The sequence below is a fragment of the Bufo bufo genome, chromosome 6 (assembly GCF_905171765.1).
Source record: "Bufo bufo chromosome 6, aBufBuf1.1, whole genome shotgun sequence".
In the NCBI taxonomy this organism is placed as follows: Eukaryota; Metazoa; Chordata; class Amphibia; order Anura; family Bufonidae; genus Bufo; species Bufo bufo.
In genome coordinates this window covers 204,421,599-204,435,125 of record NC_053394.1, presented here as the reverse complement: position 1 = coordinate 204,435,125, position 13,527 = coordinate 204,421,599, and the positions used below count along the sequence as shown (strand labels likewise).

The 13,527-nt window shown below is 45.5% G+C and overlaps 1 protein-coding gene across 1 annotated transcript in view; it reads right to left on the bottom strand.

Moving 5' to 3' along the window:
• Positions 1 to 5,822, bottom strand: part of VCL (vinculin) — a 193,017-nt gene extending 187,195 nt beyond the window's left edge. The window contains 2 exon segments of the mRNA XM_040438637.1: positions 5,400 to 5,534; positions 5,536 to 5,822. Coding sequence (XP_040294571.1) covers positions 5,400 to 5,534; positions 5,536 to 5,568 — 168 coding nt within the window. The 5' untranslated portion in view covers positions 5,569 to 5,822.
• Positions 5,823 to 13,527: the final 7,705 nt, after the last annotated feature.

Genomic DNA, 13,527 nt, shown 5'->3' with positions numbered 1-13,527 from the left:
AACAGGGTGGCATGTAGACACATAGAACACTTTGCCAACAAAGTTCCTACAATCTCAAAACATTCCATTCAGACCAAATGCCCACAAGCCGTGAGCGGTCCGTGGTTATCCGGCCTGGCATCCCTACTGTAAGCAGGAGCGCACGGCGTTATTGGTTGCTATGACGCCATGCGCTTCATGCCGCCGCTGCCACTACAGTAATACACTCGTATGAGTGCATTCAGCCTAATGGAAACATTTAGATTCATAATCGATATACAGCAGCAAAGTGACAAGTAGCTGGAATCCATCAGGTTAGCACAGAAAACTTCAAATAGTCAGTGGGGGCACATTTGCAAAGACCAGTGTTTTCACACTGGTCTCTTATCCCCTTGCACCAGCGGAGGATTCATCGCACTACAATGACAGCGCCAGCCCGCTACATTGTTTCCCAGCCAAATGGTAGTCGGGCTTAGTCTCATCTTACATAAAGGGATTCTGTCATCAGAATTTAGGCCTATAACCTAATTATATGGCGAGGTCCCTACTAATACACTGAATCCTAAAGTAACCTTATCAAATGCGCCTGTGGCTCTATAATCATATAAAACAGGTTTATATCACCTGTCACTCACGTCACAAAATGTGTCCAAGGGGACGTTCCTGATGCAGGATGCCCAGCTGCAGCCATCTCGTTTTGGTGCCCAGCGCCGCCCTTCTGAATTGAAATCGCCGCCCCTCCCTTTCATTATAGCCGCCTACCTCAGTTCATCCTCTCTAAGATCCGCTCTCCTCAGCCAGATCCCAGCGCGTGCACACTAGGTATAACCTGATGGCCCGTGCGGACTCCTGGCAGCGGCCTCGTTAAGCGAAGTGCGCATGCGCCGGCCGGCGCACTTCGCTCGAACCTGCCTTGACGCATGTTGCACTTCTGGCAGCGGCTCGTTAAGTGAAGTGCCCCGCAGTGCGTCAAGGTAGAGGTTCGAGTGAAGTGCGCCGGCCGGCGCATGCGCACTTCACTTAACGAGGCCGCTGCCAGGAGTCCGCACGGGCGCATCAGGTTATACCTAGTGCGGCACGCGGCAGGATCTGGCTGAAGAGAGCGGACGTTAGAGAGGCGGCGATGAACTGAGGTAGGCGGCTCTAATGAAAGGAGGGCGGCGATTTCAATTCAAAGGCGGCGCTGGGCACCAAAACGAGATGGCTGCAGCTGGGCATCCTGCATCATGAGACGTCCCCTTCGGACACATTTGTGACGTGAGGTGACAGGTGATATAACCTGTTTTATATGATTATAGAGCCACAGGCGCATTTGATAAAGTCACTTTAGGATTCAGTGTATTAGTAGGGACCTCGCCATATATTTAGGTTATAGGCCTAAATTCTGATGACAGAATCACTTTAAGCCTACATGCACACAAACGTGGTTTTGTCCGCATCCGAGCCACATTTTTTGCGGATCGGGCGCGGACCCATTTACTTCAATGGGGCCGCAAAAGATGAGGACAGCACTCCGTGTGCTCTCCGATCAGGTTGCTCCATTCCGAGCCCTGCAAAAAAATAAATAAATAGAACATGTCCTATTGTCCTATACCGTTTTGCGGACAAGGATAGGCATTGTTACAATGGATCCGCAAAAAAAAAAAAAAAGATGCCATACGGACGTCATCAGTTTTTTTTTTGCGGATCCGCAAATTGCAGACCGCAAAACATAAACGTTCGTCTGCATGTAGGCTAAGTTTTGGAGTAACTTATCTGTGAATTTAAAAAATTATTTAGCTGACAGCAGGACAGAATATTTTAGGGCTGATCTACATACACTGGTTCGAATATAGTATAGCTTCATCTGGCAGTCTTTAAAAGTGTAGTCAGGGCAATATGACATGGACACAAATGAATGACAACACCCAAAGAGTCACATTTAACTGACACATGATTGATGACAGAGACACATAATATTACCCCATGGGATGTTTACAAGCCATAGCTGTAGTATGAACATTTTATGTATGATATTATAATAGTCATATTGGGGTACAGGAAAGAAACTGTTAACTGTCAAATTCATTTGCACACATATAAGCTACATTTGCACATATAAAGGGCGGAATTTATTGTTGTAGGTGCTTGAGATTGTTTTAGACTGGAGTTGCTTGTTGCGCCAAATTTATGAAGTAGCACTCAGTGTTATTAAATCTGCCCCAAGTGTAATGTGGTTTTGACAGTGAAAGTATGCTAGGGGGTTGCCTGGCCATGGAGACGCAACTCTTTTTTGTGACTTTTTAAAAAGTCGCACATCATAAATGAAGACCAATATTGGAGTCATTTATCAACTGGATTAGTTGCCCCATAGCAGCAATCAGATTCCACCTTTCATTATTGACAGCTCCTTTGGAAAATGAAAGGTGGAATCTGATTGGTTGCTATAGGCAACTAAGCCAGTTCTACATTACAGCAGTTTGATAAATGACCCCATATGTGTTCTGATCTGTAATCTCGAAGAACTTTTAAACTAGAAAGAGGTGAAGCTCATCAAAAGACACAAGATTTCGCCAAGTCACAAAAATATGCATAAAATGTTGCACGCAACATCACTTGTAACTGTCACGGTACCTTTTGTGACAGAGGTTAGAAGATCGGAGAGACTGACTGCACGTGAGGTTAACTGACAGTCTCTTGATTCTCAGTGTTGTGGTTTGGTAATGACCACACCTCTTGCCAGGTGCATCCGGTGGTCATTATTGCATTCTCTACTTAGCTTGGTCTCACACTTCATACCATGCGGTTGATATTCTCTACTTGGATTTGGAAGAGTTGGTGTGTGGACCTTACCTGTGTTCCTGCTCATCCATTCTCTATAAGATAAGTTGTACTGCCCTTTGTATTTGGTTGTTCCCCTGTGCTTGTTGTTACTAGGCCTCAGGGAGACGCTGGTTCGTTCACCTGGGAAGGAACCAGTAATCTCATTCCCTGGCCCTACCTAGGGCATTTCAGGGCTCCTAGGGTCTAGGTTCTGGCGTATGTATTTTCCCACCTTCAGTGTCTATACATACTGACAGGTGGTCAGGGCCAGGTTTAGGGGCTTCCTAGGACTTGACCTTTTCCCACCTGCCTAGCCTTGAGGCCTAGTTCTGTGTCCCTCCCCTCCCCTGTATTCGTGACAGTAACATCTTTACGCCGCAAAAACTGGTGTAGCAGATTTGCTACTGTCCCCCAAAGTTCGTAAAAAAATATATAAAAAAAACAGGAACCAAGCATATTTTGTTTAAACGCAATTAAAGGGGTTATGCATATCTGGAAAACCCACCCACAAAGCACAGGTCCCTCATACAAAGAATACTTACCTGGTTCCTGACACCTGTGTCCTTACGGATCCCTCAACGGCTGTCGCTGCATCTCTCCAGCATGCAGATCACAACATCCATCCATGGGCTTGTTGTACATGCTCCCTTTGCGTCACATGTGATGTCACACGCGACACAAGAGGTCAATTCACCGTTGCGTCCTGCTATTGGCTGCACACCCCTGTCAATGAATTTTGTGATCTACATAATTGGGAGATGCAGCGACAGCCATGAAGGGATCCGGAAGGACAGATTTCAGTTTTTAGTTTTTTTTTTCTCATGGACTCAGATGAGCAACAAAAGCTATATCTTTGATAAATGGGGTTCCTACATTCAGATCATGCTCATCAATTGTAGCATTGTGTTTTAGGCACATGGGTGTAGCTATGAACTCTGTGCACTCTTAAATACGCTTTGGAGGATCTGTCAAAGAGACAAACCTTGCCAAACTGTCTTCATAAAAGTGAGCTTACAGTATGTGGCTAAGAAAAACGTGGGGAGGGGTAGTGAGGCAACTAGGTACCTTTTATTAGGGCATGTAAAAGCTCTTTAATTGGAAGGGGGTCACATTCCTCACAAGTGACTCAACACTGCAGCGAGCTGGATGCTTCTGAACTTTCTGATCATAAACCTAGGCCATAGCTTAGATGTTCTACTCATAAGGATAAGGCTACTTTCACATTAGCGTTTTTTGCAGATCCGTCATGATCTGCAAAAATGCTTCCATTACAATAATACAACCGCATGCAGCCGCCATGAACGGATCCGGTTGTATTATGTCTTCTATAGCCATGACGGATCCGTCTTGAACACCTTTGAAAGTCAATGGGGGACGGATCAGTTTTCTATTGTGCCAGAGAAAACGGATCAGTCCCCATTGACTTACATTGTGTGCCAGGACGGATCCGTTTGGTCTCCGCTTCGTCGGGCGGACAGTAAACACATGGTGTCGGCCTCCAGAGCGGCATGGAGACTGATCGTAGGTAAACTGCTGCGCACGGCGCAGCGGCGGCATGAAGCGCACTGCGTCATAGCAACCAATGACGCCGTGCGACTCCTGCTCTCAGCAGGATCCAGGCTTTTACCAAGGACCACTCACGGCCATGTGCATTCAGCCTTAGACCTACAATAGTCTCTCATTCATTTATGCTGGGATATAACAGATCTGTTCATTGTAAGGCCTCGTTCACATCTCCGTCTGGAGATCGGGAAGACTTCTCTGGCACAGAGTAACCTGTCGGATCCTCTACTTCACCACCAGTTCCCCACTGACTGCAATGGAGTCCGGCAGTGATCAGCCGATTTCCAGCATAAATGCCGGGTTTCAACTGGACAAAAAACGGTTGCATGCATTTTGCACTGAATCAGGCTGTCGGATCTCCAAAACGTTGAGGACCAGATGCTCAGGAAATCGCATAAAGTATATGGGGCACACAGTATAAGTACTGATCAGGGAATGGCTTGTTTCTTGTGTCCATGGTCATATGAAGCTTTTGGATGTCATAAAGTGAAGATGCTGAAGTAACTGATCACACTTCAGATTTAGTCCAAATAGCAATGGTGCCACACACCTTGTAATGTGAAGGTGCTCACAAAAAGACTTTGCAGCCCCAAAAACTGATTTCATCAATTTGTGGCATACTTCTTGAAGATGCAAATTAAATCACATTTATTGGATAACACAGGGTTAATCATGTTATTCTCAGCATGAGACAAACGATGTCCAAGGTTCTTTCCAGCATAGACCTTTATTAAGCCATATCTGGAGTAGACAAAGGTATGGCGACAAGGGACGAATGCCTGCCCATGCGGCGGTAACTGCCACTTGTCACCATACCTTTGTCTACTCCAGATATGGCTTAATAAAGGTCTATGACCAAAACATTGCTTGAAAGAACCTGGATATCATTTGCCTCATGCTGAGAATAACTTGATTAACCCATTGTTTTCCAATAATGTGATTTAATTGGCATCTTCAAGAAGTATGCCGCAAATTGATTGAACCACACTTTAGAATTAGCCCCCATTCACTAGGTGACATCCATGACATCTGCAGCACGTCTCAGCACAACTTACCCTGACCAAGTTGCTGACTGCTGACTGCACAGCGGCCACAGGGGCGGTCAGCTCTGGTATGGCCTTTCCGTCCACCTCCCCTTCTTCATGCATGATGACCAGGTGGGAGATCTGCTGGGCCACCGGCTCCAGGATTACTTTCTATAGTTTTGGTGTGGAAGACAGGCATGCTGCGGCTCTGATAGAACTTAGGGAAAGCCACAAGTGCTGAAACCGATCTCACTATATTCTGCACACAAGCTCCACGCTCTGAGGGCACCGTGCCCAAACCTGCGCTCACCCCTCACCCACAATTCTTGGCAGGCGTGTGCACAGGCTAATATCGATGCACTATGCGCTTTTGTTGCCCTTGTCCGAGTGTTCTTCCTCATCCAGCCCGGATATCTTCAGTCTCCGGACACTTCCAGACAACACTCCAACTCCTGTCTCTCCCGGTGACGTCACCGCACCCCGCCTTTCTACGTATGAGAGATTGAGCCCGCCAGGCACCGCCCGCAGGCTTTCTTCTTTTACGCTTATTGGCTGCCGCCTAAATCAATCAAGTAAAGTTGCCGTGTTCTTGGAGCCCTTGCCGGCGACGTCACACCCCGTGATCACCTTATAAGGAGAACCCTGGGAGCAGAGAGGGATTCCTAGAGCTATGACGTCATCGGAGAGGGTTGAGGAATGTGAAAAGGGAGCTGACGGTTGGTCACCTGAGGATGTATATGGATACAGTGGAGCAAAGTGTGTGCTACATCCATATTTACTGGAGCTAAAGGCAGCAAAGTAGTGCCTGGGTGTGCCCCCAGCAGTGTTGCAGGACTGGCACAGACTATCTGGATGTCCTTCATGGCTGCTGTCAAGGGTCTCATTTTGTTCTCTGGAGGAAGTCACATCAATAGTCTGCGGACAATTGGCGGGTCAATCTTTGCTATTGATGGCCACACAGCTGTCATTTGGTATGAGGTATTTGCCAGTGACTGCCCCAGCCTTTTTCACACATGCCTGCCTTTGAAAGAAAATGGTACAAAATTATTTTTGGCTGTCAGCTTTGTGTGCAGAATGCAAAAGAAACCCCCCAGTATGGCATTGAAGGCATGTGGCCATACATGGTCTGAAGCTGTGATAGTGCAGAGTGCATGACACAACGTTGTGGAATATGTACGGTTTTCCGTGCTGAAAAGAGCAGTGTAGTACAGGAGTGAAAGGTGTGAGATGCACAAATTTCATGTACACTTTTCAGATTTTTTTTTTTTTTTTTCTGTGAAGAAACTGACGTGTTACAGATTTCCAAATCCAGAGCATGAAGGTTATGCTTGCTGCAGTTTTCACCCTTTTCTAATGAAGGGTGAGATCTGTGGCAAAACCGCATCTAATCTGCACCAAAAACAGTTACTGTTTTTAAGTTGTGGAAATTTCTTCAACAAAATCCACAGCATGTGAACGCATCCTTATAGAGTACCTGCATCTTTCTAAGGTTAATTTTGGCCGTTGCTTTGATTTCAGCAAATCCCGCCCATGTCTTACATATTGAGGCGGCCACTACTTCCTACTTGCTCTGTCTGCTCACCCTCAGCGTCCTCATCAGAAATATGTCCACCAATCTTCATCTTGTTCCCTGTGGCATACATTTCGTGGGCACAATGCCTGTTTTCAAAGATTATGGGGCGCATTGATAAAGATTAAGAGGCCTCTTAATAAATTTAGCACATCTTACTCCAGTGCACTATTTACTAAGACTGTCATAGGAAACTCCAGTCTTAGTAAACCTGCATCATAGATGTCAGTGGGTGTTTGGTCCACATAACACACCGAAGTAGTGCATATCTGTGTTGTTATTGTTCAGTCCATGGGGAACACAGACAGTACATGGCCATGATTCACTGATGTGTGAAAGAGGCCTAAAACAATACCGTTCTTGTGATCCTCTGTTGCACTATTCCTGAGAAAATTGGCATGTTAATTGGATCTTTAAAGCATCAAGGGGTGGGCCTGGGCTCCTCCTGAGAACCAGAGCTTTTCTACCCTTACAGCACTTCCGTACCCCTTTGATTGACAAGGCGAGGCCCCCCCCATGGCCCTGTAATTTGCAGGCGTGAGATTACAGTGCCAGAGTTCTTACTTGACTCTGTAGTCTTGTGCCTGTGCCGCAGTTTACTATAGGTGCATGAACAGTAGTCACTTGCACTACTGGAGAAGCAGAGGCAGATGGACTGAGCATGCACCTATGATAGAAACTATTGTTAATTTTTGTTAAGTATTGTGTAATAGGGTTGATCCTGATGACAGTTGCTATTTAGACACAAAATTCTCTGCATTGAGAAAAAGGATGAAATCAGCAATGTGTTTAATGCCTTCCTGACCGCCGTATATGAACAGAGGAAGTCAGATCTTTAAAGATGGTGTCCACTCCAGAGGGCAGCGGGCTCCATTGCCACCAGTTTTCTGTAGTTGGAAACGGTAGACACCTGAGGCTAATGTCTATGACCGGTGATAACAGCAAGGAGGCGCATTGGTGGTGCATTGTTTGTGCTTGGTCACTATAGTTTTACCACATAGGGGAAACGGTAAAAACGAAACCCATAAAACGATCACAGAATAGCTTTTTTTACAATTCCGCCCTATTTGTTTCTTCTTCCGGCTTCCCATCACGTTATATGCAGTATATCTAATTGACTTCCCGAAAAGCAGAGTACATCTACCGCACACTGGTTGGGTGGGCACAGAAGCTGTGCGCATCTGATCAGTATAGGGGCTCAGCTGTTACTGACAGCTGGGCCCCTGCTGTATCTTCTGGCATCGTTTAAAGGGGTTTTCTCATCTCAGATAATGGGGCATATCGCTAGGATATGCCCCTATTGTCTAATAGGTGCGGGTCCCACTGCTGGGACCCGCACCTATATCGAGAAGGAGCCCTGAAAGTGAAGGAGAGCGCACTGCGCAGCCGCCCTCCATTCATTTCTATGGGGCCGCCGAAAATAGCCAAGAGCTGGCTCGGTTATTGCCGTCTGCCCCATAAAAATGAATGGGAGCAAGCGCCGCTCATGCGCGGCACGCTCCGATTCACTTCTGTGGGAGAGGCAGGGATTAGCGCTTGGTGGTGGACGGACCCGGGAAATCTGGGGTCCTCCAGCCACAGCGCTCCCCGCTCCGTTCTCGATATGCCCCCATTGTCTAAGATGGGAATACCCCTTTAAAATGTTGATGCTGGTGGATTGACCCCTCAGGTGCCAGAGTCAATTATGACGACTGCATCTATGGAGTTTGCAGAAGGAGGGGGCTCCCGTGCTGCAATGACAGGGTGCTGACGGTTGCCGTGGCCCCTAGAAGCCTAACAAAGGCATGGACCTGGAAGCACATGGAAACCCTTCCATGGGCTTCCGGGTCCGTGCCTCTGCACTGCAAAAGATAGGACATCTATCTTCTATCTTTGACTGCATGTTGTGGATCGCAGACCAATTGAAGTCAGAGTGCTCACAGTGATGCGGGGTGCACACAGCCAGTGCCCGTATTTAGTGGCATGTAAATGCGGCCCAAGAGTGCATTATGCAACTGTATGTATTATGCAGTCCGCAAAATACAAATGACATCCGTGTTGCATCTACATTATTATTGTTATTTATTTATTATTTTTTTGCAGATCCGTGGAACGTATTTTGTGGCCAAGTATAAGATGTGTTCTAAAGTTTGCGGAACAGACATACGGATGTGAAAAGTACAGGGATCATCCAAATGCACATGTTGCTCTTTCTTTTCTGAACCCTGCATTGTGCCTAAACAGCATTTTGCGACCACATATGGGCTGTTACTGTACTTATGAGAAAATGGGTAACAAATTACGTGGTCCTTTTTCTCCATTGTCAAGAATCTGGGACTAAAGTAACATTTTATTGAAAGAAATTTAAATTTTTCATTTTCACAGATAAGTGTTTCTAAAATTTCTAATAAACACTTGTGGGGTCAAAGTGCTCAGTAAACTGCTCAATAAATTCCTTCAGGGGTGTAGCTTCCAAAATGGGGTGGTTCCCACTATAGGGGTACCTCAGGGTCTCTTCAAATGTGGCATGGCACCTAAAAACCATTCCATTAAAATATGCCCTCCAAAAACCATATGGCGCTCCTTTCCTTGTGAGCCCTGCAATGTGCCCATACAGCAGTTTAGGACCACATGTGGGATGTGTCTGTACACTGTAGAATCAGGTTAACAAATATTGAGGTTTGTTTTGCTGTTAAACCTTTCTATATCAGTGACAAATGGATTCAAATAAAAAAAAAAAAATATGTGAAATTTATATAGGAATGAGCCATCCCATTGAAATTTTTAAAAAAGGAGGACCCCTGCTGATCTGATATTCTCAGGAAAGGTCATCAATAGTTAATGAATAAAAATAACTTGAAAACCCCTTCAGTGCGTGTGGAACACTTAAAGGGTTAGCACAGTTTGGAAAATCAGTTTTGAATAATTTGAGGGGTGCAGGACCTAAAATGGGGCAATTTATGGGTGGTTTCTATCATGTAAGACTCTCAAAGTGATTTCAAACTGAATTGGTCCTTAAAAGGGTCTTCCAGGAGTTTTATACTGATGACCTATCCTATAGATAGGTCATCAGTAGCTGATTGGTGGAGGTCTGACACCCGGGATCCCCGTCAATCAGCTGTTTGAGAAGGCAGCGGTGCTCCTGTGAGCACTCCGGCCTTCTCTCAGCTTTCTCAAGGCCAGTGACAACATGTTCATCAATCACGTGGGCTAGGAGCAGCTCAGTCCCATTCAAGTGACTGGAGCTGAGCATGATACCATGCACAGCCGCTATACAATGTACAGTGCTGTGATTGGTACGTTGTGAGGAGGCAGCGGCGCTCACAGGAGCACCACTGCCATCTCTAAGGCCCCTTTCACACGGGCGAGTTTTGCGCACAGGTACAATGCGTGAGGTGAACGCATTGCACCCGCACTGAATCCGGACCTATTCATTTCTATGGGGCTGTGCACATGAGCGGTGACTTTCACGCATCACTTCCTACTTGCGTTGTGTGAAAATCGCAGCATGCTCTATATTGTGCGTTTTTCACGCAACGCAGGCCCCATAGAAGTGAATGGGGCTGCATGAAAATCGCAAGCAAGTGCGGATGCGGTGCGATTTTCACGCATGGTTGCTAAGGAGACGATCGAGATGGGGACCTGATCTTTTTTTTTTTCCCCTTATAACATGGTTATAAGGGAAAATAATAGCATTCTTAATACAGAATGCTTAGTAAAATGTCCATTGAGGGGTTAAAAATAATAAAAAATTTAACTCTCATCATCCACTTGGTCGCGTAGCGGATCTCTTTTTCTTTCTTCAGGACCTGGGTAAAGGACCATTGATGTCACTGCGCTCATCACATGGTCCATCACCATGGAGATGGACCATGTGATGAGCACAGTGACGTCATCAAATGTCCTTTACCCAGGTCCTGATGAAAGAAGAGATCCGCTATGCGGCCAAGTGGATAGGGTGAGTTAAATTGGTTCATTATTTTTAACCCCTCAATGGACATTTTACTAAGCATTCTTTATTAAGAATGCTATTTATTTTCCCTTATAACCAGGGAAAATAATAAAATCTACAGAACACCAGATGTCTGGGTACCAAACATGCAGATTTTTCTTACGCGTGTGTAAAACGCTTTGCACTTGCATGGAAAAATTGCGCATTTTCCCGCGACGCACCCGCATCCTATACGGCCCTCACATGCGACGCCCGTGTGAAAGAGCTCTAAGGGTACATTCACACATCTGCAGTGTATTGCGGATCCGTAAAACACCGGGCTAGCACCCCAATAGAAATGCCTATTGTCCGCAGCTGCGGACAAGAATAGGACATGTTCTATTTTTATTTTATTTTTGCGGGGCCGTGGACTGGAAGTGCATCTTTTCCGTCCCCATTGAAAATGAATGGGTCCACACCCAAAATGCGGATGTCTGAACGGAGTCTAACAGCTGATTGAGGATAGGTAATCAGTAAAAAAAAAAAAGAAATCCTGGAAAACCCTTAAAGTCGGAATATTGCCTCCAAACGCCTAAAATGCAAAAACAGAAAATCCCAGGGATTTAAGATATATTACAAATTAGCATTTTTACTATAGGCCCCAGCATCACTAAATGTGAACTTGGCTTATGGTTGTAACCATATGCATAAAACCTTTGTATTCTGCTATCTAGGATCTGTCTTTGAAAAATTGTACTGATGGAATATATGTAAAAGTCTTCCTGTTTTCATGTTGTGGTAATGTAACTTAGTTTTTCAGTTTGATTTCTCCACATGTGGCCTGAAACCACTTCCTATCCTTCAACTGATTCTAAACATCGAATTATAAAGAATATGAGAATTGTGTACCGGTACTTCCTTGTTTCATGTAATGATATACAGTAGGTCGCAGACCAGAATTTCAGTGACTATGCCAAAGCAGGTCAAAATACTGCTAGATGTCAGAATTCTGCTGTCATGTGTTTTCTGCCTCAGATATTAGAATAATGTGGGTCACTTACAAAGACCAGTGTTTTACATCGGTCTTTGGTTTCCCCCTGAGCTGCCAGAAGATGATGAGGCATGTGCCTTGTCATAAATTAGGTGCCTATATGGTAGTTGTGTGCCTAGAGTGAAAATCTGTTTCTCTCCCTGAGTGGAGTAGTTTTTTGGCATCTTTTTTTACATCTAAAACTGCCATAATTGTAAGTAAATATATGCCAGGGCCCCACCTGCTTGGCCCTCAACACAACCCTTCACTCCCAAGTGGAGAGGATGCGTAAAAAATGCAGCGTGCTACATGGGCCTTGTGTTTTGCATTAGTAAATTACCCTTATGTCTTTCAGTCTACTGAACTGTCAGCTTCCTAATTGAAATGGTGCTTTTTACCACATATAAAAATGACCCTTTTAATGCTTGCTGTCTATCTTCGGTTGGGACATGCCATTGCTATATGATTGGTGAATGTCCCACTGTATTCTTGATCAGAGGGTTGAAAAGCAGCATCAGTTGCCTGCAGGTTTCTATGGTACGGCAGGTCAGGCCTATTCCTTTTATAGGGGTTGTCCAATGGTGCAAAAATTTTAGCAAACTGCTCGGAGTGGTTTAATAAAAGACTAACTCCTAGGAAGTGCACTTAAAAAAAAAAAAAAAAAAAAGGAATCCATACTTACCCTCACCAATCCCCCACAGCTGCTGCTCCGGTGCTTACTGGGTTCCAATTAGTCTCCACTTCATAGTTCAGGTTTGATGCAGGCGACGACTACTCAACTAATCAGTGGCTGCAGTGGTGGCCACTCCAGCCACTGATGGGCAGAACAGGAGTTTCCTCCCATTTCGAGTAAGCATCAGAATGGGAGTGGTTGGGGTCTGGCGGAGGTAGGTATAGTGTGTGTGTGTGTGTGTTGAGGAAGGGTTGAAATATGTGTGTGTGTGTATGTATGTATGTATATATGTGTATATATATATATATATATATATCACTGCTCAAAAAAATAAAGGGAACACTTAAACACAATGTAACTTCAAGTCAATCACACTTCTGTGAAATCAAACTGTCCACTTAGGAAGCAACACTGAGTGACAATCAATTTCACATGCTGTTGTGCAAATGGGATAGACAACAGGTGGAAATTATAGGCAATTAGCAAGACACCCCCAATAAAGGAGTGGTTCTGCAGGTGGTGACCACAGACCACTTCTCAGTTCCTATGCTTCCTGGCTGATGTTTTGGTCACTTTTGAATGCTGGCGGTGCTTTCACTCTAGTGGTAGCATGAGACGGAGTCTACAACCCACACAAGTGGCTCAGGTAGTGCAGCTTATCCAGGATGGCACATCAATGTGAGCTGTAGCAAGAAGATTTGCTGTGTCTGTCAGCGTAGTGTCCAGAGCATGGAGGCGCTACCAGGAGACAGGCCAGTACATCAGGAGACGTGGAGGAGGCCGTAGGAGGGCAACAACCCAGCAGCAGGACCGCTGCCTCCGCCTTTGTGCAAGGAGGAACAGGAGGAAGGAGGAACAGGAGGAGCACTGCCAGAGCCCTGCAAAATGACCTCCAGAAGGCCACAAATGTGCATGTGTCTGCTCAAACGGTCAGAAACAGACTCCATGAGGGTGATATGAGGGCCCGACGTTCAC